At 40.7% G+C, this 27,381-nt stretch overlaps 1 protein-coding gene and 1 non-coding gene across 2 annotated transcripts; one reads left to right on the top strand and one right to left on the bottom strand.

Moving 5' to 3' along the window:
* Positions 1 to 334: 334 nt before the first annotated feature.
* TBPL2 (TATA-box binding protein like 2) lies at positions 335 to 27,270 on the top strand. Its single transcript, XM_002690913.5, has 7 exons — positions 335 to 664; positions 3,589 to 4,046; positions 4,901 to 4,988; positions 6,730 to 6,821; positions 8,986 to 9,153; positions 15,757 to 15,851; positions 27,194 to 27,270. Exons 1-7 carry the CDS (start codon positions 335 to 337, stop codon positions 27,268 to 27,270), a joined length of 1,308 nt encoding a protein of 435 aa, XP_002690959.3.
* On the bottom strand, positions 2,170 to 2,251 carry TRNAS-GCU (transfer RNA serine (anticodon GCU)). Its single transcript has one exon. It is a non-coding gene; the product is annotated as a tRNA-Ser (tRNA).
* Positions 27,271 to 27,381: the final 111 nt, after the last annotated feature.

The following is a 27,381-nucleotide window of genomic DNA, read 5'->3' as shown; positions in this document are numbered from 1 at the left end:
AAGAAGTGGGGGAGACAGAGGATGAGATGGTTGGATGGCATCACCGACTCAATGGACATGCGTTTGAGTAAACTCTGGGAGATTGCGAAGGACAGAGAAGCCTGGCGTGCTGTAGTCCATGGGCTCCCAAAGGGTCGGACATGGCTTAGTGACTGAACAACAACACTGAGACCTTTTCTCCTGCAAAAGGCAAAGGCAGCATTTGCAGGTGGAAGGAACTCTCCAGATTGGCAGGCCGCGTTGCCTCTCAGCTGTGGGCCGAGTGCAGTGATTGCACTCAGGCGAGAACAGTCTTCCTGCCCCAGCCCTCTTTCCCCAGCAAGGTAAGGGACTCATGGGCTGGGTGCGGAGTTCTGCAACCCCCTCCCTGGTTCATCATCTGTTCCCTCCAGCCATCTGTGGGAGCGTAGACGTGGGGGACCAGGCGAGGCCCCCTGCCCGGCCCCTGGTCCCCTGCTCCCAGCCCTGGCCCAGGCCCCGCCTTGCCACGAGCAGCCGCGGGCCAATAAATGGCTTCTGCGCCCCACACGCCTGGCCAACTCAGCCACAGCTCCATTCGCTCTGGCTCTTCCCCCCATTCCCAACCTCTCAACTCCCAACAGTGAGCCCTCCACCCATGGAGGAGACATACCTGGAGCTCTACTTGGACCAGTGCTCCGCCCAGGTGAGCCTGGAAGCCGCCGCCACTGTCCCAGAGTCAGGGCCCACGTCCTGCGTACCCAGGAGTCTGCCTTCCTTTTATCTCTAGTAAAACTTCTAGCGACTGTAGGAGGTGGGCTTCATTATCCCCATCTTTCAGTTGAAAAACTAGAAGGTTCGAAAGATGAATTAACTTACTAAAGGTTGCTGGTCCAGTGTGAATACAAATTGGAGACACCTGAGGCTTCTTTCAGTTTGTTGATTCTTACATTTTGAGGTTTTGCTTTTTAATCTAAGAACTGTAGAAAACAGAGGAAAGAGTCCTCAAAAAGAAAAACAAGGGACTTCCCTGTTGGTCCAGTGGTTAAGACTCTGAGTTTCCATTTTAGGGGCCTGGGTTTCCATCAGTGCTAAGGAAATTAAGATCATGCATGTGGCGGAGTCAAGAACAAGTGAAAAAGCAAGAGAGCAACTTACAGAGAGGGTGGTGGTGGTTGGGGGGTGCTTAAATAGACCAGTGATTAGCAGTGAAGTAGAAATAGTGAAGTCCCACAGTATTTAACATTGCAAAGGAGAGCCCAAGCTGGGAAGATTCTGTGAAAGATGAGTTAATGGCTCTGTAAAGACAGTTTAACAAAAAAGTTTCTTCAAGTATAAGGCTATATTCTGTATACTTAGGGAATACTCTGTAAGCTTGTTCTCTAAGGTGTGTTCCTATAAATAAACTCAGACAGGAGGCTTTCAGGGTTCCACTGACATAAAACATCCCTCTTTTTATCTTGTTGCCATTGCCTCAAATTCCTTGTTGAAGTTCAGTTCTTTGGGTGGGAGTTTTGCCTTCTGCTAAAATGCCATAATTGGAAAAAGGAGGGGAGTCACCGATGTTGCAGACTTTAGTTCTTTAGTGTAAATTGGCTGATGGAGTCTTTTCCGGCTAGAACAGAAGAGGCCATGGAAACAGTGGAGAGGGGTCTGGGCCGCTGTCCCCACCTCACTTTCCCTAGGGCCCACCTGTGGGGTAGGGGTGGGGGGAGATAGGGGCAAAATATAATGCAAAATGAAATAAGGTCAAATCTTATTTTAAGAGAATAACTGCGTTCTTCTAAGTGTTTTTGTCTAACATTTAGTCACCGCTGCCATCTGCTGGACTTGTGGTAACAGCACCATCAGTTGGATCCGAAAGTGAAAGAGTAAAAGTGAAAGTCGCTCAGTCCTGCTGACTCTTTGCGACCCCATGGCCTGTATATGGAATTCTCCAGGCCAGGATACTGGAGTGGGTAGCCTTTCCCTTCTCCAGACGATCTTCCCAGCCCAGGGATCGAACCCAGGTCTCCCACATTGCAGGCAGATTCTTTACCAGCTGAACCACAAGGGAAGCCCAAGAATACTGGAGTGGGTAGCCTATCCCTTCTCCGGCGGATCTTCACCCAGGAATTGAACCAGGGTTTCCTGCTTTGCAGGAGGATTCTTTACAACTGAGCTATCAGGGAAGCCCCATAAAATGCAAAGCGGGCCACAGAAGCCACAGGCCGACGAGGATGGGATTTGAACCCACGTGTGCAGAGCACAATGGATTAGCAGTCCATCGCCTTAACCACTCGGCCACCTCGTCCCAATAGGATCTAGCCAGACTTATTACGGGCTTCCCTGGTGGCTCAGATGGTAAAGAATCTGACTGTAATGCAGGAGCCCTAGGTTCCATCACTGGGTTGAGAAGATCCCCTGGAGGAGGGCATGTCAATCCACTCCAGTATCCTTGCCTGGAGAATCCCATGGACAGAGGAGTCTGGTGGTTCTCACAGAGCCGGACACGACTAAAGTGACTTAGTACACAGCACACACAGATATATATATATATATATATACACTTCCCATGTGGCACAGTGGTAAAGAATATGAGTTCCATCTCCGGGTCAGGAAGATCCCCTGGAGTAGGAAATGGCAACCCACTCCAGTACTCTTGCCTGGAAAATTCTATGGACAGAAGAGCCTGGCGGGCTACAGTCCATAGGGTTGCAACGAGTCAGACACGACTGAGCACACACTTTTAGCCAGACGTATTAGCTGAGATAAGTTTGTCATGGAGAAGACATAGCACAAGGCATTCGTGACTGTTCAATTATTAGAAGCAAGATCTGATGGGTGAGGTTATCCTGCCAGCTAGTGGTCAAATATAGAATCCAGGCATGCAACTTGGGTGATGTGGGTGGTAATATGTACCAACAATTTTTTTCCATAACAAAGGCCATGAGTTTTATATTAGCTGTTTCCCTCAGTTGCACACCTCATTCCCTCGGTTGATGATAATGGAAGTTGATTAGCCGTCCCTGTGCTGGAAATACAATACATTGATTTAAACTAGTCTTTCCATTTAAATTTCAATAACTTTCCCCCTATGCACATAAATGGAATGATTTCTTATCTCTCCTTTGACTAGAAGGAATAAAGATGAGTCCTTTGTGGAGGCTTGATTAGCACTCAAGGCTGTATCCTCAGCTTCCTTCACTTACTACTCTTTTTTTAAAAATATGATTTTAAAACTCAAAAAAAAAACACCAAAAACCTTTAAGTCAACTAAAGTTTATAATCAACTTAGGGAGTACAGAAAAATCTGTACTTTTCAAAGTACAGATTTACAGCGTGATTGCCAACTTACCTGAATTACAGAAGTGGGTTTAGAGTAGCAACTTACTACAAATCTAACCAAAGAAAAACATTTTATGAAACATGCTTTTTCTGTATTTTAAGATACATTTTCCTGTTTTCATGAAGTGTGTTGTAACCCTAGAGTAGAACTTTAAGGAGCCTTTCTGGAAAGAGCAGGGTGTGAATATAAGCTATCTGAACGGCCTCCTCCTGAACACACTGCCTGTCAGCCAAGGTTGGCATCCTTTGGGTGTGACATGATGTTCTGTCTGTTGTGTTTTGTCTGTTTTGGGAACGGCCTAGGATGCCCTTACGCCATCCAGATCACCCCTGCTGAGCCCAGCTGTGCCTTATGATGTGGACATGCTTACGTCATCCAATCCAGAGACTGCATTTAATCCCCAGCTTGAAGAAGTCACAGAAGCATCTGGCAGTTTCTCAGCTGTGGATCTTAGCTTCTTACCAGATGAGCTCTCCCAAGAAAATAAAGACCAGACTGTCATTAGGAGCAAGCATGAAGTTGAAGAAAACTGTAAAACTCAAAGTCGGCAAATTAGGTTGCCCTTACCCAGCCAACTGGACGCTGGCCTGGCCTTAAACAGCAGCAGTGGGTCAGGTTCCCATTCACATCTGCACCCTGCTGATGGTAACTCAGCCCAGCCCTCTCCTGAGAAACCACACTCCATGCCTCTGGCGTCCATAACTCCTATGACACCAATGGCCCCTATTTCAGAATGTTCTGGAATTGTGCCTCAACTACAGTAAGTTGCTGTTGTTTTAGATGAGTAATGCTTCTGAGTATAGATTTTGTATTCTTGAATGGGATCATAATAGTGTAGGGAAGAAAATTTCAGATCTCAGTATCCTTTGTTTTATCAGCTCTTAGTGGACTTGGTTTTAGACTATTTACCTGAAAAATGAAGCACCAACTCTTGATCTCCTAAGCAGGAGTTGAGGGTTAGTCTACATATTCCTGAAGGATTATATTGTTTACACTGCTGCTACTGCTAAATCCTTCAGTCATGTCTGACTCTGTGCAACCCCATACATGGCAGCCCACCAGGCTCCCCCGTCCCTGGGATTCTCCAGGCAAGAACACTGTAGTGGGTTGCCATTTCCTTCTCCTATGCATGAAAGTGAAGTCACTCAGTCGTGTCCGACTCTTTGAGACCCCATGGACTGCAGCCCACCAGGCTCCTCCATCCATGGGATTTTCCAGGCAGGAGTGCTGGTGTGCCATTGCCTTCTCTGATTGTTTACACTAAAGCACTTTAGTTGTTATAAATTGTGGTTGGAGTTGGAATAACACAAAGGATAAAAAAAATGTAAAACTGAATTTGATTTGCAAGTTGATTTGATGTTGTGCTTTCTATTTTGAGGCATTTTGAAAAAGATCTAAAACTTAATTTTAGTCAGTCATGAAATTTTAGAAAAAGCTATTTTAGTCCTTTAGGAGTTTTACAATATACTAAGGACTGTGTAACTATATATTTCACATTTAGAATAATTCTCCCCCTAGGAAGGCACCTAAACCTATAAAATGAAGAAGTAAATATGTTTTAATTATTTTTTACTTTTTAAATCTGGTATAACTTAGGTTGACTTATTTCTTTAGGAACATAGTTTCCACTGTAAACCTGGCCTGTAAATTGGATCTGAAGAAAATAGCTTTGCATGCAAAAAACGCAGAATATAACCCAAAGGTAAGATTTCTCAGTAATTTTTTCAATAATTAGGTTCTATTTAGATGTTCTTTCCTTCATAGGATCGTGATATTGACTCATTCCTTTGTTAATATTTTTTAAAAAGAAAAAATGTTTGGTGGAAGACTTCTGGCAATTTGAAAGTTTAATTGCCTCATTCTCTGTTTTGAACTTATAAAAATAATTTCATTTTCTGTGTTGAATACTTATTAAGCAGTTCTAAACATTAAGATGTTTCTCTTGTTAATCAGAAAAACCTTTCAGTGTGGCTATTTTCAGCCTGATTATGGAAATGCTAACTTTCTTACAATGTCATCATACTCATGGAAATAATTTTTTCTAATTGTTTTCCCATTTAGCTGACACATGTATTTTTTCACTTATAGTTTCTCTTACCTGGGAAATCTCAATTGTATAAAGTGCAAAACTGAAGTGTATGATTCCAGCTTCAATAAAATCTATTTTATTAAATTCTATCTTATCTATTAAAATCAAAGTTTAATAAAATCTATTCTTTTTTGTGTCTTTCCAAGGCCAGGTATCCCATTTTCAGTGGTCTGTTTACCTAGGATTTGTTCATTCAATCAACATTTAATGATTAGTTAAATTACTTAGTACAAAGACGAGTAAGGCCTGGTGCCTACTGGGGAAAAGTTCACTGTCTTGGGTAGTGGAGATTTAAGGAGTTAGATGAGAAAGGCCATATTAGTCAGAACCCAGAGGACCTTGCCAACATCAACTATTTATGGATAAAGTCTTTGTTTTTCCTGTTGTGGTAGTGGTGCTGTTGACATCCGAATTTAAATATTACCTGAATATTACCTAGTGAAACAAAGCTTGCCTGTTTATCTTTTGTGTTGCTAGCTATGATGAGGACAGAAGCCCAGTGACGGGCCAGGATTTTTAAGGATGTAGCTATGATTGACTACACAAGTGAGCAATCAACATCTTGAGCCTATTTTATTCTCTACCGTCCTCAGCTCTCCTCTCAATTTGGTGCATAGGATTTGTCCATACTTAGACTTGACAGCTGGAAAAATTCTGGTTTGGCATTTCAGATGTCTTAAGAATTTAACAAAAGGAATATCAGGTGAGAGTGCCACCTTTTTAGTAAACATCTGGAAAACATTAATAGGCCTTGATCAGTTGTGTGTAGCTCTGACTTGGGGTTCTTTTTACTGTCGGCACTTCAAATGCAATAAGACCTGTTAAGCTTTTAGCATAGGGTCTGAAACATTAACAGATACTCAAATTTTAGCTTTACTATTATTCTTCTTACCTTTTAGAATCATGTACATTTTAGAATCACAATCATTTTGTTAACCTTAAGGTAGGAGAATAGACCCAGACATTTTTTAGTTTCCCACTAAATTTCGATTTATTTAACCCTTTTCATGTCTAGCTCACCCTTGCAACTGGAATAGTGCTAACCCTTCAGTTCAGTTCAGTTGCTCAGTCATGTCTGACTCTTTGCAACCCCATGGATTGCAGCATGCCAGGCTTCCCTGTCCATCACCAGCTCCCAGAGCTTATTCAAACTCATGTCCATCGAGTCAGTGATGCCTTCCAACCATCTCATTCTCTGTCACCCCTTCTCCTCCTCTCTTCAATCTTTCCCAGTATCAGAGTTTTTTCCAATGAGTCAGTTCTTCGCATCAGGTGGCCAAAGTATTGGAGTTTCAGCTTCAGCAGGTGTTAACCCCTAGTGAAGGTTAATTGTTCTTTTGGCTTCTGTCTTTAGAGATTTGCCGCTGTCATAATGAGGATCCGAGAGCCCAGGACTACAGCCCTCATATTTAGCTCTGGGAAAATGGTCTGCACAGGAGCCAAAAGGTAAGAGGAGCCACCCTCCTCCAAAACCAGACAAACAATTCAGTATGTGAAACAAGGAAGGATGGCATTAATATTCTAAAACACATAGTAGATGCAAAATACTTTGCTGAAGAGTTAAATTCATGAAATGCGAAGTTAGGGGTTAAAAACATTCAGCCTCGTAATACTGACATATCCCACTTTACAGTCTCCCATAGTGAAGGGGGCTTCACTAGGCTATTACAACTTGTTTCTAAGGTATATTTAAAATGAAAAAAAGAAAAGCTATAGTAGTAAAGCCTGTTATAAATCTGGGGAAGTAGTTCTTGTGTATTTTCCTCATTGCAGGCAGATACATGGATAGAACTTTTCAAAGGAGGGGAATTAGACATTTCTTGAGCATTAGCTTGAGCATTCACTCAGGAGGGATCTCTTAAAAGGCTTCTCTTTCCTGGATCTCATGCCGAGGTAGCCCTACCATGAGGTAGCCGAGGTGCTGATGGAGGTCTGTTCGCCATAAAACTAGTAGGAGAGCTGCTCTTCCCTCTAGGTGTTAGTAGATGAGTAGTAAATTGTCCTCCTGAAAGGGTGTACCAATTTTCTTCAATATACACTGAGTGTTAATATTCTTCTTTATATTTGCCAAATTTATTGGCAAAAGTTACATTGTTTTAATTACATTTCTTTTTATTTACTAGTGAGACTAACTTTTCATAAGGATATAAACTGTCTACTGTATCTTTTGCCCAATATTCTATGGAGATATTTATCTTTTGTATTTAAGTATTTTTGCCATTTTGGACTATAAGTATTTCTCCCATATTAATGTTAGTAATATTTTTTTGTTTTTTTTTTTATACACAGTTTAATTTTGTGTGTGTATGGTTAGTCTATCCAATCTTTCTCTTTATGGCTTCAGTGTTTGGCTTCACGCTTAGAAAGTCATTCCCCATGTGTAAGTATTGACCTCCATATGTTTTTCTTGTTTCTTTTAAGTCTTGCTTTGTATTGAAGAGAAGAAATTAATGTTTTGATTCATCGGACATGACTGAGTGACTTCACTTTCACTTTTCACTTTCATGCATTGGAGAAGGCAATGGCAACCCACTCCAGTGTTCTTGCCTGGAGAATCCCAGGGACGGGGGAGCCTGGTGGGCTGCTGTCTATGGGGTCGCACAGAGTTGGACATGACTAAAACGACTTAGCAGCAGCAGCAGCAGCAGAGCCTTCTCTGGATGAAGGAAATGTTCTGTACCTGTGCTGCCCAGTGTGGTAGCCTCTTGTCACATGTGGCTTCTGAGAACTTGAAATATGGCTAATACCACAGAGAAATTGAACTTTTTATTTTGTTTTAAAATTAATATAAATTTAAATAGCCAGTGTAACTGGTGGCCACCATATTGGGCACAGCAAGTCTAGAATTTCATTTCAGTATTTTCAAATGGCCAGTCAGTGTCCTGATACATTTATCAGAGAATCCATTTTATCTGTTCCTCCCCCGCCTGTTTTGCATGCTCTTTACCTGTGTCCAGGTAAGTTTCCAGACTTTCTCTTCTGTTGATCTGTGTATCCTCTGATCTAGAAATCTCCATTTTGAAGTCATTTTTGGACAACTCTGCAAAGATGTACATTTCAGCATTGTTTAAAATGGGAGCAGCTGCTGCTACTGCTAAGTCGCTTCAGTCGTGTCCGACTCTGTGCGACCCCAGAGACGGCAGCCCACCAGGCTCCTCTGTCCCTGGGATTCTCCAGGCAAGAACACTGGAGTGGGTTGCCATTTCCTTCTCCAATGCATGAAAATGAAAAGTGAAAGTGAAGTCGCACAGTCGTGTACGACTCTTCGAGACCCCATGGACTGCAGCCTACCAGGCTCCTCCGTCCATGGGATTTTCCAGGCAAGAGTACTGGAGTGGGGTGCCATTGCCTTCTCCGAAAAGATGGCTAGGAAGACACAAATCTGTTTATGATTCCAAAACTGTCCATTGTACCAAAGCCTTTTCTAGGTGCTAGGGACAGTAGTAGGGGAGGTGGGTCCTTCTCTTCAAAGTCTGCAGCTTCCTTGTATACAGTGAAGGGTATACATGATACAAATGCTAAAAAATAAATCAGAGAAGTGTCTGAATATAGCCCAACTTGTCAGCAGTCGCAGTGATTAAGACATCTTTAATGTCTTGCCCCTCCCCAGCGAAGAGCAGTCTCGACTTGCAGCGAGGAAGTACGCCCGTGTGGTGCAGAAGCTTGGCTTTCCTGCCAGATTCCTCGATTTTACAATTCAGAACATGGTTGCAAGCTGTGATGTGAGATTTCCTATCAGTCTGGAAGGTTTGGTGCTAACCCATCAGCAGTTCAGTAGGTATGATTGTATAACTTCACTTTGAGTTTACCAAAATATTAAAATTCTATTTGGATTGCTTATATATTATCTTTCAGAGAAAGTGTACATTTTTTTAAGCCACAATAAGTGAAAGGGTTAAATTGCTATACCTAAGTCCTCATTGGTTACCATATGTGTCTAATCTTCTGAAACGGTGGTTCTCAAAACTAAATTGCATAGCGATCACCTGGACGGCTTATCAACACACATTCCTGCCTGGGCTGCAGTCCCCAGAGATTCTGCTTTACTCTGCCTTTCTAACAAGCTCACAGGTGATGCCATTGCAGCTGGCCAGAGGCCCACACATTAAGACTCACTAATGTATAGATTTCTAAAAAAAACATCACACCTGGCTGGGGGTGGTGGCAATGGCAGGAAGAGAAAGGGTATGATACAGACTAGGTAAGTAGGAAGGGCTGACAGCCAGTGAGGGGAGAAAGGGCTGGAGAGAAGATTTTAAAATAATATTATAATGATAAAGAATGGCCATAGCATACTTTATGAAGGCAATCCTACCTAGTTTTTGTCCTATGGAGTTTGTTCAAGGGTTTTCTTTTGCTGTGTGTGGCTGTAGCCCCCACCACAGCTTCTTTCATGGATTCATATTTCTTGGGGAGTATCTCTAGCCTGCTTGGCTTCTTAAAACGAAACTTCCCATCTCAACAGCAAATGCTCCTCCTCCAGCTGCTTCTGTGCTTCTCACAGCCTGTTCAGGCCCTCAGAGAATGGTGATGGAGGGTGACTGACTAACACTAAATCCCACCACCCCTTAGGCCAGGGCACTTAAACTGGCTTAGAATCACAGATGCTCTTAAATTCTTGTGATCTAACTTGAACTGAAGTCCTTTCACTCTGCTTTTCCTTCCCTTTGCCTTTAAGCAATCATTCGGCTTAATAATAGACAGGGATCATAGAGCTGTGTTTTCTTTAATGTTTGTTAACTCTCCATTGAGAAATGACCTAAACAGAAGTTAAAAAGTGCCTTGTTTTCCCCTAACTTTCAAAAAAAATTTTGTTCATTCTGAGATTTAGCTTTTATGATATTCTTTAAGCAATATCTTGCTCTTGATTGTATTTTCATTTTTTCCTCTGCCTCAATTTTTTCAGCATATGTTTATTAAGTGCCTATGAGGTACCCCTTGAGTTCACTGAGAAGCACCCCATGCAAGATGTACTGCCTCTTTATGTGTCCTTTTCTTCCTTCAATCTTGGAATGACTCATAGACTCATAGTAAAACCTTCATTTTTAAGAGTCTCTGAACACATACTCTATCTTCCAGATCCTCAACCTTGGACCTCCTGTCTATCTTTCTCTGAGGCAGTTTTTAATGAACATGTGAAAGATGTCTGCCCAATTTTGAGGTACATGTCTGTATTAGTCTTGGCATTCCCCTTTCTGGCCCTTTAGGGCTCTGAAATGATGTGTGCAGTTCCCCCTAAATTTCATTTCTTTTTCACCAAGATTGTCTTCTTTGTAGGTCAGATTTAAATCTGGAGTGGGAGTGCCCCCTTGTCAGTACTTCTACCTCTGAAAAATGAAATTGCAGAAGGGCAAGATGAGAATTCACCTGATGCACTGCTTTTAGTCACTTGGAGTGGGTCCATCACTGTTTTCCCCTCCTCGTAAGCCAGTTTTATGATCTCATTCATCTTTTTTAAAAAATTTGGCCAGATACTCTCACCGATACCTCTTTTTAGTCTCATTTTTGCCTCCCCCAAAATGCCCTCCATCCTTATCTTATGGATTACAACTTCAGTGTGTGTATTTGTGACACTGGGGCATTAAAACCTCTTTCTCAGCAGATTTATGTCTTTAAAATGAAGACTTCCTTTAATTGCCTGTAGCCCTGTGGGGAACCATGGCAACATACCACTTATAATTGTCAAGTCAAGTTTGCTTTATGTTAAAACCTCAAGTTCATTTAATTCCCCTGATTCTACAAATATGTATATCAGCATCTGATAATACGTATCTCACTTATTACTGGGCAGCTTTTCCATCAGTTTTTCTATGCCATAATTGTTTTCCATTTTCCCTGAGCAATTTTTTCCCCTTCCATTCAGTTTTTATTGGGTTGGCCCAAAAGTTTGTTCCATCTCATGGAAAAATCCAAATGAAATTTTTGGCCAATCCAATAAATCAAAGTTATCTTAAATATTTCTTAGATGAGTAGAATCTAGGTGGCTACTGTGTAGTAGATGCTGTGATGCTAGTGGCAATCAATGCGGCCATGGGCCCCTGCCGTTATGGAACCACTATTTAAAAGGGAAAACAGAGAAACCAAAGACAATAATGAGATGTAACTATGAGGGTATAATGGTGAAGGTGAATACCTCTTGGCGTGTTTTGGTACCATCAATTAGGATACTTAATGTAACCGGGGAAGGGCTGAAGATAAGGAAGACTTGTTTTGGTACCATCAATTAGGATACTTAATGTAACTGGGGAAGGGCTGAAGATAAGGAAGACTTCTTAAGGGAATGACATTTAAACAGATTTGAATGAGCTGGTTTGGTCCAAGAGATCGGCAGCTATTTGCTGTTTTCAATCTTCATGAAATATTCTCCATCTCTAACCAAAACCTCTTTTCTTTCTGTCTCAGCCTTCTTTTGAAATGAAGTAGAGAGTAAATAAAATGAAGTAAATCTCTAGTTGGGAGTTCATCATGCTAGTACCTTAAAATCATGGTTCTGAAGCCAAAAACAGTTCACCATGATTTACATACCAAAGACTTTTTTTGTATATATATGTATGTATCTGTTTTTTATTGAGGTACAGTTGATTTACAATATTAGTTTCAGATGTACAACATAGTGATTCAACTTTTTATAGATTATAAATTTACTATTATTATAAAATACTGGCTATATTCCCTGTACTGTATAATATATCTATGTAGCTTATTTCTTTTTACATTATAGCAATTTGCACCTCTCAATCCCTTCTTCTCCCTTCTCTCTCTCCCCACTGGTAACCAATAGTTCATTCTCTGTATCTCTGATTCTGTTTCTTTTTTGTTACATTCACTAGTTTGATGTATTTTTTAGATTCCACATATAAATGACATCATACAGTATTTGTCTTTGACTTATTTCACTTGGCATAATACCCTCCAAGTCCATACATGTTGTTGCAAATAACAAAATTTTATTCATTTTTGTGGCTGGGTGGTATTCCACTGTGGAGAAGGCAATGGCACCCCACTCCAGTACTCTTGCCTGGAAAATCCCATGGACAGAGGAGCCTGGTAGGCTGCAGTCCATGGGGTTGCTAATAGTCGGGCACGACTGAGAGACTTCACTTTCAGTTTGCACTTTCATGCATTGGAGAAGGAAATGGCAACCCACTCCAGTGTTCTTGCCTGGAGAATCCCAGGGACAGAGGAGCCTGGTGGGCTGCCATCTCTGGGGTCGCACAGAGTCGGACACGACTGAAGCGATTTAGCAGCAGCAGCAGCAGCAGCAGTATTCCACTGTGTATATATATCACATCATCTTTATCCATTCATCTGTTGATGGACACTTACATTGTTGCCATATCTTGCCTATCGTAAATAATGCTTCTGTGAACTTTAGGGTGTATGTATCTTTCTGAATGTTTTTATTTTCTTTGGCTATATACCCAGGAGTGGAACTGCTGAATCATATGGTAGTTTTATTCTTAATTTTTTAGAATGTATTTATGTATTTGACCGCATCGGGTCTTGGTTGCGGCACACAGGCTCTTCTCTGCATCACTTGGGATCTTTCCTGCAGCCCATGGACTCTCTAGTTGTACCATGTGGCCTCAGTAGTTGCTGCTCACTGGTTTAATTGCTCTGCAGCATATAGGATCTTAGTTCCCTGACTGGAGATCAAACCCTCTTCCCCTGCATTGCAAGACAGATATTTAACCACTGAACCACCAGGAAAGTCCCTAGTCAATTTATGATTTAAGGTAATGATTGATACGTATGTTCTTACTGGGGCTTCCCTGGTAGCTCAGATGCCTGCAATGCAGGAGATCCAGGTTCGATCCCTGGATTAGGGAAATCCCCTGGAGAAGGAAATGGAAACTCACTCCAGTATTCTTGCCTAGAAAATCCCCTGAATGGAGGAGCCTGATAGGTTACAGTCCATGGGGTTGCAAAGGGTCGGACTGACTGAGCAACTTCACTTTCCCTTTCATGTTCTTACTGCCATTTTGTTAATTGCTTGGGGGTTATTTTTGTAGGTCTTTTCTGTTCCTTTCTTCCTTTTGTTCTCTCCCTTCTGATTTGATGACTATCCTTAATGTTCTGTTTGGATTTCTTTCTCTCTTTTTTTAAAATTTTATTTCTAGCTGTGCTGGGTCTTCGTTACTATGTGCAGGCTTTATGTAGTTGTGGCGATCTAGAAGCTATTCTCTAGTTGCAGTGTGCATGCTTTCTCATTGCCGTGGCTTCTGTTGTTGCAGAGCAGGGGTTCTAGGGCACGAGTTCAGTAGTCATGGTACACGGGCTTAGTTGCTCGAGGCATGTGGGAACGTCCCAGACCAGGGATCAAACCCGTGTTCCTTGCATTAGCAGGCAGATTCCCAGCCACTGGACCACCAGGAAAGTCCTTTCTCTTTGTGTGTATGTATTATTAGATTGTTGGTCTGTGGTTACCATAAATGAAGTTTATATATAGCAATCTGTCTGTGTGTGTATGTGTATACACATAATTAAGTTGTTGATCTCTTAAGTTCAAAGCCATTTTAAGAACCCTGAATATTTACTCCCCCCTCCATGATTACTGTTTTTGATATCATTCTTATTCTTTTCTTTTTTGAATTCCCTAATTGCCTATTGTGGAGAAGGCAATGGCACCCCACTCCAGTACTCTTGCCTGGAAAATACTACTTTTGTCTTTTAGTTTTCCTGCTAGCTTTGTTATTTACAACCTTTCCTGTGCGTTGTTGGCCTTTACCTGAGCTTTTCCCTTCTCTAATTTTCACATTTCTAGTTGTGGCTTTTTCTTTTTCACTTAGAGGGGTCCCTTTAACATTGCTTTGGTGGTGCTGCTTTCTCCGCTTTTGCTTGTCTGTAAAATTTTTGCTCTGTCCATCAAATCTGAATGACAGCCTTGCTTGGTAGTGTATTCTTGGTTGTAGGTTTTTCCCTTTCATCATTTTGAATACATTGTGCAAATCCCTTCTGGCCTTCAGGGTTTCTGCTGAAAAGTCAGCTGTGATAGCCTTACGATAGTTCTCTTGTATGTAACTTGTTGGTTTTCCCTTGCTGCCTTTGATAGTCTGTCTCTATCTTTACTTTTTTCCATCTTAATTACAATGTGTCCTGGTGTGGTCCTCCTTGGGTGGATGCTGTTTGGAACTCTCTGTGCTTCCTGGACCTGGATGTGTGTTTCCTTTCCCAGGTTAGGGACATTTCCAGGTATTTACATACCAAAGACTTTTATTTGCTCTTTTCCCTTTTAGTGTCTTCAGATTTGGTTGGAAAATCAAATGAAAACATTTCTTCTCTGCCCTTAGTCTTTACTTTCTTGGCTCGAACTTCATAGTTCCTATAGAAGTTTTTCAGGGCTCCAGCTAGTATCATTGTCTCCCCAGTGTCCGGAAGTGGCTTGTGGGCAGAAGTCCTGACAGGCTTTCTGCAGGAAAATAGAGTGATGTCCCAGGAAGACATGTCTACACATAACGACCTCCATATACTTCAGATGGGTACACTCACCACCGTCATGCATCTTTCTGGTGCCAGTAAGAGGTCAGAGCCATTTCAGAATGGAATGGAGTTTTTCTGTGTGATCTGGATCCACTCCTTAAGAGCAAAACCTTTTTTTTTTTTTTTGCTGCACCACACGGCTTGAGGGATCTTATCTCCCCAACCAGGAATTGAACCTGTGCCCTCAGTAGTGAAAGTGCAGAGTCCTAACCACTGGACCACTAGGGAATTCCCCATGTATATTATAGTGTTCAATTTCCTAGATTTTTTTCTTTCTTTTCTATCCCCATTAGCCATTGTTTTGAGAATAGTTTTATTTCATCAACATCCTCTTAACTACTGACATCTTTTTTGTAGGCTCCTCAAGCCTTTCTAGGAAGGAGTGAGATACTATTTATAGGAGCAAATTCTGAATTTGTAAAACTTGGTATGATTTAGTATACAGTATCTGTCCAAAGTATTCTAGTAATGTTTTTAGGTTCTATCTGCTAAAAATGTTAACTGTAGCACTTTATAAATATATCCACAATGTGCTTATTATTGTGGAACTTGGAAATTTTTGAAAATGTGTTTATGTATTGCTATTGATAGACTTTTTTTGAAAAATAGAGAACATTCAACTAAGAAGATCTTAATATATTAAACCTGATGCTCTAAATTTCCTTAATTTCTAAAAGCTTAGGATGTCTGCACTTGGAAAAATATTATGACTAAAAATGAATTCTGTCACTGACTGCCACAGAAATTACCTAAGACACTCAAGACTACTTTTGTCAAGATGGCCAAAAGGTTTTTGGTAAAATGGCTTTTGAAAACTGCTTTTGTGCGCTGGATCTCAAATATTACGAGAAAGTAGTTGAATAGTGCTATTTTTTAACTTCTTTCTTTTATATCTTAACAGTTATGAACCTGAACTGTTTCCTGGCCTTATTTATAGAATGGTGAAACCACGAATTGTGTTGCTTATCTTTGTATCTGGAAAAGTTGTGCTGACAGGTAAGTTCTAAGATTCTGACTTTCTTAAAATTCAACAGCTTTGCGTATGCTTTGCTTATGCTTTGTTTTACCTTTTAAATAACTTTATTCACTGTCATACAGCAATTCTTGGTATTATAGAATACCCGGGAAAAAAATGAAAAGCAAAATGAAAGATAACATCATACATTGGTCCCTAAAGTTAAACAATATAACTTTTTCCATGTTTTATGTCATTTTGATATATTTAAAACGAATATGTTATGTGTTTATGTGTCTGTTCAGTAGCTCAGTTGTGTCCAACTCTTTTTGACTCCATGAACTGTAGCCCACCAGGCTTCTCTGTCCATGGAATTTTCCAGGCAAGAATACTGAAGTTTATAAGCTATTTCCTACTCCAGGGATACTCATCTTTACATCCTATCATTTTAATAACCATTATAACATATGTAGCTTAACTCACTGTTACAAATTCTTAATGAAGGCTTTCAATGTCTGAACAATGTTCCTACAAAGGGGTCAACAAATCTTTTTTCTGCAAAGAGCTAAATACTAAATGTTTTCGGTTTTGTGGGCAGTAGAGTCTCTGTCACAACTGAGCCTTGTTTTATTGTGAAAGTAACTGTGAACACCACATAAATAAAAAGGCTCTAAAGTGTGAATTTAATGTAATTCACTTAATTTACACATATCAAGTAATTTTCTTCTTTTTTCCCCCAACCATTTCAGTATAAAAATCATTCTTAGCTCACAGTCTATACAGAATCAGGTAGCAGACTAGGTTTGACCAGCAGACCTAAGTTTCCCAACCTCTGTTCTAACATGTTCCTGCATCAGACTGGTTCTCCCATTGTCAGGTTATGCTTTTTCTTTGTTTTCTGCTTATTAATGGGACAAAAGTTTGGCTATTTTTATGTGTAGAGAGTCATTTATTAGTGTAAATGCTCAGAAGTGAAGTCACTCAGTCATGTCCGACTCTTTGTGACCCCATGGACTGTAGCCTACCAGGCTCTGGGTCCATGGGATTTTCCAGGCAAGAATACTGGAGTGGGCTGCCATTTCCTTGTCCACGGGATCTTCCCAACTCAGGGATTGAACCCGAGTCTCCTGCTTTGCAGACAGACGCTTTTCCATCTGAGCCACTAGGGAAGACCTATGCTCAGACGGGGAATATTTGTCTAAAGACAGACCACTTTAAAGCTTCCTAGTACAAATTATTTTATGAAATTGTTTTGAAAAGGTTTATACAATGCAGTTTTTCTATATCATACATTGCTGCCAGGAATGTATCTGAGTATCTTTTACAAACTCTCAGCAACATTCAAAACAATAATTTACAGAAAAAAACTCTAACTGTGTAAGTGAAAGGGATCTCACTGGTAATCAGAAATAGAAATTGATCGCTTTTCCGCATAGTAAACAGCATTTCATCTTTTTAAAATAGCGTGTATGTAACACTGCTTTTTGTCTACTTTCCGCCCTCTAAGGGTTTGTGTGAGTTTACCGTAGTATTGAAAATAATTACTCTTTGTTTTATTTGTGAGTTTTCCCAGTTTCACTTATTTTTACGTAAAAGTTTTTTTAATTCTTGAGGTAAATGGTTGAGGCTCTTTTCCACACCATTCTACTGAAGTTTGCTGGTTTTGCCTTATTTTGTCTGACTTTTTACACATTTTACTCTCTGGGACCAGGATAAATACCCAGTTTTTATGGCACGAGCCAAATTGACTATTCCCCACCCCCAAATAGCTGGCCAGACAACCTAAAACTACATATCCTTCATTATTAATATCTGATGACTTCTTTTTTGGCCTTTATTTTAAAATATGGGTCTGGTCTCCAGTTCCACCTTTGCTCCTGAATTATACTATGATAATCCTACTGTATTTTTACTACATTGTGGTTATGAATGTGTGTTAATCCTAGTGAGCTCTATATCTGAGAGGCCAGTTTCCTGTCATTGCTTCTCTTTGATTAGCTCCCCTCAAATATTTATTCTTCCAAATAAACTTTAAAATTTAATAATATCTTGCCCCATCTAAAGCCAAATGAGATTTCTGCATTAGCTGAATTAATTTGAGAAACATCGATAAAGTTATCACTCAGCATCCAAAAACATGGAGTGTCTGTTACTAAATCTTGAGAATGCCCAGTAAGTGTTACAGTTTTTCTTTCAGAAATAATGTATCTTCAAAATTGGGAGAGCTTGTTTAGAATTCAAGAACCTTTTGAATACAACAATGCAACAATTGTTCAGATGCAACCAGTTTAGTGTCTAGAATAATTAAGACCTCCTAGTAATTAACAGGCTTCCCTGGTGGCTCAGAGGTTAAAGCATCTGCCCGCAATGCGGGAGACCCGGGTTTGATCCCTGGGTTGGGAAGATCTAGTTTCCCTCTATATGTCCTGGAGAAAGGGGAAAAAGCCTGCCAAGTACATTGAATAGTGTAGATACTGCAGGCAAATATATGCCCTCCTCCAGGGAAAAAAAAATTTTAAGATCTTTGGACGGATGCTTTCATCTATGTGTTATGTATCATTAGGAAACTGTCTTATTTACAAGTACAAATTGCCAAGTACAGGCTAAGTTCCTATTATAGGTATGCAAGAACAAGTTTCTTTAAATATCCATAATTCAGACCAACTTTCTTAGTTATCCCAAATAAAAAGGAAAAAAGATATACTTTCATGTGCACATTTGCTAGGAGTTTCAAGTTACAAAAGTAAAGGAATGTCAACTCAGGGTACTGAAGACCATACAATACCCTTCCCTGAAAATTTGTCAATGCGTTCAGCTCAAAGAACAGGCATAGCTAATTGTAAAATTGTCTTACTCCCTTGAGGTGCCAAAGCTGCAGTCAGCACGTCCAAAGCTACAACTGAATGAATGAATAGTTAAATGAGCCGAGAACAAAGAGGACCTACTTTCCTACTTTGTCCTTCATCATGGTCCCAGAGAGCAAACAGCAAAGGGACCTTAACACAACTTCTTCTGGTCTGTGCTGCTTTTCTACAGCTAATATGACATTTAGGACCCATGCTTTTTCTCAGACCACAGTAAAATGAATAGTCTAGCTAGGATCTGCTGGAACAATATACAGTGACAGCATATATGTCAATTTTCACTTCCAAGATGAGACATAATAAAGACATGTTAGGTACTCATATACCAGGCGTTATGATAAGTAAGGGCTTTTATATGGGTTCTAGTTAACTCTCTTGGTTTCCCTGGAGGCTCAGTGGTAAAGAATTCGCCTGCAATGCAGGGGATGGAAGTTCGATCCCAGGGTTGGGAAGATACCCAGGAGAAGGAAATGGCAACCCACTCCATATTCTTGCCTGGGAAGTCCCATGAACAGAGATGCCTGGCGGGCTACAGTCCATGCGGCTGCAAAAGAGTCAGACGTGATTTAATGACCAGACAACAACAGTTAATTCTGTGAGGTTGTGCTTAATATCTCAGTCTCCTCACCTGTAAAATGAGGACAATGGAGAGCTTAAGTAACATTAACAATGCCGAACAGCTGTTCATGCTGCACATGCCTGGCTTCAGACCACCAACTTCATGTACGTACACTATCCCCCAGCTCTTTAGATGTCTATGAAAACACCTGTGTGGTCTTTTGGACACCTTCCTCCTAATACTCCTTGTCACCTAAGGAATGGCAAATACTCTTAGTGGTGAGAGGCAGCAGGTGTGATAGCTAAGAGGCTAAGCTGTGGAAGCCAGTCATCTAGTTTTAATCCAAGCTTTACCATCTCTTGGCTATGTTGACCTTGGGTGAGTTTGTGCTCCACCTTGATTTCTACATATGTAAAAGGCAGGGGCCCATAGAAACTACCTGCTGTAAACACAGTATAGATGTTAGCTGTTATTACCTCTGTGAAAGCCCGCTGTTCTTGAGTTTTCCCCAGCACTGAAAAAGATGAATTGTTGCTCTCGTGCCTTGCCCAGATGATAGGAATATGAAGTTTAAAGAGGCTTTAGTAAAATGCTTTTTATACTTATTTCCTTCTGGCATAAAGGATGCAGAAGCTGGGTCTTTGTTAGGGAGGGTCATTCTCAATCAGCTGGGTGTCAGTGGTTCTTGGAAATGAGTGGGTCGGAGGACACCATAAAAATGGCAAGATTTAATAGTGAGTGAGCCAGACAGAGAACAGGATATCCCTGTTGATCATTGCTGGTAATTTACCACTAAAAGCGACTCAGTATATACTGCAAAATGTATACCTTGAGAGGTTAAAGTCTGTTTATTTTTTCCCCAATTTGTAAGATTTTCATTTATGTGTATACACATACGGTATCCCTTGGGAAAATAAGATGTGTACTTGTGACTTGATGTAAGAATAGAGTTAGAAAATCCAGGTAGTCCTGGGAAGAGATATTGGGGCTGGCTAAGAGGTAGGGAGGGCTTCCCAGGTGGTGCTAGTGGTAAAGAACCCACCTGCCAATGCAGGAAACATAAGAGACGTGGGTTCCATCCCTGGGTGGGAAAGATTCCCCTGGTGGAGGACATGACAACCCACTCCAGTGTTCTTGCTTGGAAATTTCTTGGACAGAGGAGCCTGGTGGGCTACAATTCATAGGGTCACAAAGAGTCAGACATGACTGAAGCAAATTAGCACGCATGCATGTATGCAAGGGGTATGGATGAGTTTGCAAATTCTATTGTTAGATGATAGATATTTAATAAACTTTGGATGCCTACGAGGTACATATACTGTTTTAGGCGCTCAGGATGCGAAAGCAAATACAACACACTCTTTATCCAGCAAAAATCCAGCCCTGGTGAAGGAGACAGACAAATTACATGATACCGATTCTCACAGAACCAAATGATAAGCCATGAATGCATGAACCAGCCATCCCAGCATCCCTAATCCTGAAGTACATTCTTTTAGGACAGTAAAAATGGCTAAGCTCTTGTCAAATGTTACCATTTGAAAAGGACTTTTTGCAAAAACTTGTTCATGCAATCCTTATAGTCACCTTATGAGAAGACTGTTGTCCTTGTTTATAGGTGAGGAAATAGAAGCTCAGAAGTTAAACAACATGCCTGTGATTTCAAACTTAGTGGGAGGGCTTGCACTTGAGCCCATGTGGTTTGATCTCAAGCCAGTAGCTAGTGCTTTCTTCAGTGCACTAGCCACAGAATTTCTACCTCATTTACCACAGTTAGCAAAGGTGTTTATCCCCCAAACTGGTGTCATCATAACTTGAAGGAATGATCTGACAAAAGTAAAAGTTGCTCAGTCGTGTCTGACTCTTTCCAACCCCATGTAGCCTGCCAGGCTCCTCTGTCCATAGAATTCTCTAGGCAAGAACACTGGAGTAGGTATCTGTTCCCTTCTCTAGGGGATCTTCCCAACCCAGGGATCAAACCCAGGTATCCCACATTGCAGGTGAATTCTTTACTGTCGTGAGCCACCAGGGAAGTCCAGGAATACTGGAGTGGGTAGCCGTTCCTTCTCCAGGGGATCTTCCCGACCCAGGAATAAAAGCAGGGTCTCCTTCATTGCAGGAGATGGAAGTAAAGTCCAATGCTGTAAAAAACAATATTGCATAGGAACCTGGAATGTTAGGTCCATGAATCAAGGTAAATTGGAAGTGGTCAAACAGAAGATGGCAAGAGTGAACATCAACATTTTAGGAATCAGTGAACTAAAATGGACTGGAATGGGAAAATTTAACTCAGATGACCATTATATCTACTACTGTGGGCAAGAATCCCTTAGAAGAAATGAAGTAGCCCTCATAGTCAACAAAAGAGTCCGAAATGCAGTTCTTGAGTGCAAGCTCAAAAACGATAGAATGATCTCTGTTTGTTTCCAAGGCAAACCATTCAATATCACAGTAATCCAAGTCTATGCCCCAACCAGTAACACTGAAGAAGCTGAAGTTGAATGGTTCTATGAAGACCTACAAGACCTTCTAGAACTAATACCCAAAAGAGATGTCCTTTTCATCATAGGGGACTGGAATGCAAAAGTAGGAAGTCAAGAGATACCTGTAGTAACAGGCAAGTTTGGCCTTGAAATACAAAATGAGGCAGGGCAAAGGCTAACAGAGTTTTGCCAAGAGAACACACTGGTCATAGCAAACACCCTCTTCCAACAACACAAGAGAAGATTCTACACATGGACATCACCAGATGGTCAACACTGAAATCAGACTGATTATATTCTTTGCAGCCAAAGATGGAGAAGCTCTACACAGTTGGCAAAAACAAGAGGAGGAGCTGACTCAGATCATGAACTCCTTATTGCCAAATTCAGACTGAAATTGAAGAAAGTAGGGAAAACCACTAGACCATTCAAGTATGACCTAAATGAAATCCCTTATGATTATACAATGGAAGTGACAAATAGATTCAAGGGATTATATCTGATAGACAGAGTGCCTAAAGAACTATGGACAGAGGTTCATGACATTGTACAGGAGGCAGTGATCAAGACCATCCTCAAGAAAAAGAAATGCAAAAAGGCAAAATTGTTGTCTGACAAGTCTTTAGAAATAGCTGAAAAAAGAAGAGAAGTGAAAGACAAGGAGAAAAGGAAAGATACACCCATTTGAATGCAGAGTTCCAAAGAACAGCAAGGAGAGATAAGAAAGCCTTCCTCAGTGATCAGTGCAAAGAAATAGAGGAAAACAACAGAATGGGAAAGACTAGAGATCTCTTCAAGAAAATTAGGGATACCAAGGGAACATTTCATGCAAAGATGAGCACAATAAAGGACAGAAATGGTATGGATCTAACAGAAGCAGAAGATATTAAGAAGAGGGGGCAAGAATACACAGAAGAACTATACAAAAAAGATCTTCATGACCCAGATAACCACAATGGTGGGATCACCCACCTAGAGCCAGACATCCTGGAATGCGAAGTCCAGTGGGCCTTAGGAAGCATCACTATAAACAAAGCTAGTGGAGGTGATGGAATTCCAGTTGAGCTATCTCAAACCCTAAAAGATGCTGTGAAAGTGCTGCACTGAATATGTCAGCAAATTTGGAAAACTCAGCAGTGGCCATGGGACTGGAAAAGGTCAGTTTTCATTCCAATCCCAAAGAAAGGCAATGCCAAAAATGTTCGAACTACCACACAATTGCACTCATCTCACACACTAGCAAAGTAATGCTCAAAATTCTCCAACCCAGGCTTCAACAGTATGTGAACCATAAACTTCCAGATGTTCAAGCTGGATTTAGAAAGAGGAATGAGAGATCAAATTGCCAACATCCACTGGATCATCAAGAAAGCAAGAGAGTTCCAGAAAAACATCTACCTCTGCTTTTTGACTACACCAAAACCTTTGACTGTGTGGATCACAACAACTATGGAAAATTCTTCAAGAGATGGGAATACCAGACCACCTTGCCTGCCTCCTGAGAAATCTGTATTCGGTCAAGAAGAAACATAACTGGACATGGAACAACAGACTGGTTCCAAATTGGGAAAGGAGCACATCAATGTTGTATCTTGTCACCCTGCTTATTTAACTTATATGCAGAGTACACCATGCGAAATGCTGGGCTGGATGAAGCACAAGCTGGAATCAAGACTTCCAGGAGAAATATCAATAACCTCAGATAATCAGGTGACACAACACTTGTGACAGAAAAAGAAGAAGAGTTGAAGATGAAAGTAAAAGAGAAGAGTGAAAAAGTTGACTTAAAACTCAACATTCAGAAAACTAAAACCTTGGCATCTGGTCCCATCACTTCATGGCAAATAGATGGGGAAACAATGGAAACAGTGAAGACTATTTTAGGGGGGCTCCAAAATCACTGAAGACGGAGACTGCAGTCATGAAATTAAATTACACTTGTTCTTTGAAAGAAAAGCTATGACCAACATATTAAAAAGCAGAGACATTACTTTGCCGACAAAGGTCTGTCTGGTCAAAGCTATGGTTTTTCCAGTAGTCATGTATGGATGTGAGAGTTGGACTATAAAGAAAGCTGAGCACTGAAGAATTGATGCTTTTGAACTGCGGCGTTGGAGAAGACTCTTGAGAGTCCCTTGGACTGCAAGGAGATCAAACTAGTCCATCCTAAAGGAAATCAGTCCTGAATATTCACTGAAGGACTGATGCTGAAGCTGAAGCTCCAAATACTTTGGCCACCTGATGCAAAGAACTGACTCATTGGAAAAGACTCTGATGCTGGAAAAGATTGAAGGCAGGAGGAGAAGGGGACAACAGAGGATGAGTGGTTGGAAGGCATCACTGACTCAATGGACATGAGTTTGAGCAAGCTTCAGGAGTCGGTGATGGACAGGGAAGCCTGGCATCCTGCGGTTGCAAAGAGTCAGACACAACTGAGCAACTGAACTGAACTGAATTCCTGCATTGCAGGCAGATTATTTACTAGTTGAGCTACCAGGGAAACTGGTGATCATCATAAATTTGAAGGAAAGATCTGGTAGATTTCGTTTAAAAGAGAAGGGTCATATAATCGAAGTCTGGTGCTCCAAATTGAGAGGTTTGATTATAGATTGATTATTAATAGGACTATGGGGCCAATTTAGGTTTCCTCAAAATTTTTATGGTAATATTTCAGTGAGGAAATATTTCACTGAATTGACCAGGTTCCCTCATTGGGATTTACAATTCCTGGCGATGTTTGTTTGCTTACCTTCCATGGAAAGGAAGGAACGCAGATACATGAAGTCTTCTCTCAAAGTTGATACTCACGATTCAGGGCATCTTCAACTTCGTGGGCCTTGCTTTCCCACACAATAAATTTTAAAAATTGCACTAGACAATTTCCCTAAAGCCTTTTTGTGTCCAAAGTTGTTTTTCTATGATATAAAAAAATGATCACTCTCAGTGTCTGTTCCCTCTTGGGCAATGGGTGTTTTGTACTCTCTAGGGGATACCAGAACGCTATACTATTTTGGGCTTGAATGTAAAGCTCTTGCTATTTCTAAAAAAAATTTTTGGCTGCCCCATGAAGCATGTGGGATCCTAGTTCCCTTACCAGGGATTGAACCTGTGCCCCCTGCATTGGGAGCTTGGAGTCTTAACCACTGGGCCAGCAGGGAAGTCCCTAGGTATTATTTTTAAGTGTTATGAAAAAACTGAAGTGCATGGTTACCCAAAATGCTGGACCTGGATATCTGTTACTCAGATATAAAAAGAAACTTAGTTGCCAAAAAAAAGAACTTTAGTTTTGGGGAGGGGGCATTGGGTGAAGGTGTATCTGTGCCTGCTATACCTACTGTGCTTCTGTGGTGTGCTGTGTTTAGCCACTCAGTCACGTCCCACTTTTTGTGACCCCGTGGACCATAGCCCGCCAGGCTCTTCCGTCCATGGGGATTCTCCAGGCAAGAATACTGGAGTGGGTTGCCATGCCCTCCTCCAGGGGATCTTCCTACTTCACTGTCTCCCAATTAAGGCTGTTCTATTCAAATGTATCCAGAACCTGAAAAAGTCCATCAAACGAGACGCAGAGTCTTTTTATAGTGATGTCTTACTTTTTCCCAAACTAACAGTTTGGCTTCTACAAAACCAGTCTCTTTAGAAACTAAAATTTTAGCACTATAATTAAAATTTGCTGAGACTTAAGGGACTTTCGCTACCTCAAACGTACCGAGTTTCTGTTAACCATTCAATGATTGACCCTCCCGCCTCTCTACCAGACATCTTTGAGGGTAGAGGCTCTTTGGCAGTGAATGAGTAACTTTTGCCCTTGCATACTGTTCCCTGCCCCACCACCATATTAAGCTAATAAGTACTTCGTTTTTGATTCTTAAACTTTTTTTAATTTATTGAGATAAAATGCAAATAGCGCAAATATAACCATTTAAATGAAAAATTGAGGGACAATTAGTTCATTCAAAATGTTGTGCAACCACCAACTCTAGTGCCAAAAGATTTCCACTATTCCAAAATAAAGTCCTATGTCATAGGCGGTTTTCTCCCCTTTCTTCCCTACCCTAACCCTGGCAACCGCCAGTCTCCAGTCTCTGAATTTACTTATTCTGGAGATTTCATATAAATGGAATCATATAATATGTGACCTTTCATGTCCGACTTCTTTTAACATAATGTTTTTGAGGTTCGTCCTCATTGTACTATGTATCAGCACTTTATTCCTTTTTGCGGTGGAATAATACTCCATTGTCAGCAATGAATATGCAGCTACATGCATATTATTTGTCTGAGTACTTACTTTCAATTTGGGGAGTATATTCCCAGGTACCCAGGAGTGAAATTGCTGTGTCATGTGGTAATTCTTCTTTTAGCAGCTTTGAGGAACTGCTAAACTATTTTCCATAGTAGCTGAACCATTTTATGTTTCTACCAGCAACGTATGAGGCTTCCAGTTTCTCAGTCTCTTTGCCAACACTTGCCATTTTCCACTTTTTAAATTGTTCTAGCTCATCCTAGGTTCTGAATCCTGATTTCTACCTACTTCTCAAATCTCTTGATTCTCCTTTTGGGAATTCCCTCTCATTCGTCCCATCCTTAAACCAGATAACTACGTCTCACACGTTATTTCTGCTGTCTTACTTAGCCTTTCTCCTAGCTAAGTTTATAGCTCCCAAGAACAAGTCTTTATCAACTTAAAAACTATTTTCCATTTTTCTTCATGTTAACAGTTTTTAATACGCTTTTCATTAGTCTCCTTGTCTCCTGCTCAGTATCAGATAATAGTTCCCTGATGGACTGACAGTTCCACATAAGTACTACCTGTCCTTAACCCTTAACATAACATGCCTGTGTAGCATTGAAAGCGAAAGGTAGTTAGTAGGGCTGACTGATAATCTCGCTCAAGGGTGGGTGGTGTGTCTAAATCATATTTTTATCCATTTTAACCCCTAGAGCAGTTGTAATTAAAGACCTCCTGAAATTTAACTCTAAGGGTAACAATGGTAGAGTCTTTCCCTCTAATAATCCCTTCCCAAATTGAAATTTAAAACTTTAGAACAGTTCCAATTTGTCTCACTCTGTTAGTCAATATTAGGGAATAAGGATGTTAACTAAGGCTGAGTAGATCAAAGGAAGTCCCTTTCGCTGGTAGCTAAGTGCCCACAGCTGCTGACGAAGGTCATGTTCTGTGGTCATGTCCATGGCACACCAAGAGATAACATTCCATATTTCATACTGTGCCCTAGGAGGCTAAAGACATACTGATGTGCCCACATTACAGAAATACTAGAAAAATCTGCTCTAGGGTATGTTTTTGTGGGAATATGACTGTAGTCACCAAATTCTTTTGTCTTTACCAGGAATAAAGTACTTCTCAGGTACACCTAAAGTATTAAAAGTAATTGGAAGTGACAATGAAATTTTAGTCTTAAGAAAATTTTAGCATTGCTTTTATATTAAAGATTATGTAAACTTGGATTTCTTTATAGGTGCCAAAAAACGTTCTGACATCTATGAAGCATTTGAAAACATCTATCCTATTCTAAAGGGTTTTAAAAAAGCCTGAATATATCATTCAACATCTCACAGTATATTGGTTTGAATATATGCATAAGCCCAGCAACAGAAACAGCTAGACTGTAGATGTTCCATGCACATTTTGACTTTAATTATTAAA

This window comes from Bos taurus, chromosome 10, assembly GCF_002263795.3.
Source record: "Bos taurus isolate L1 Dominette 01449 registration number 42190680 breed Hereford chromosome 10, ARS-UCD2.0, whole genome shotgun sequence".
Classification (NCBI taxonomy): Eukaryota; Metazoa; Chordata; class Mammalia; order Artiodactyla; family Bovidae; genus Bos; species Bos taurus.
The sequence above is the reverse complement of the archived record's forward strand: the minus strand, read 5'-3'. Positions and strand labels throughout refer to the sequence as shown.

Bases quoted from the DNA above. Each gene is read 5' to 3' on its own strand.
- TBPL2 (XM_002690913.5), top strand. From the start codon at position 335: ATGGGCTGGGTGCGGAGTTCTGCAACCCCCTCCCTGGTTCATCATCTG. The intron at 4,989-6,729 runs GTAAGATTTCTC...TTCTGTCTTTAG, and splicing joins ACGCAGAATATAACCCAAAG to AGATTTGCCGCTGTCATAAT. The intron at 15,852-27,193 runs GTAAGTTCTAAG...ATTTCTTTATAG, and splicing joins TGGAAAAGTTGTGCTGACAG to GTGCCAAAAAACGTTCTGAC.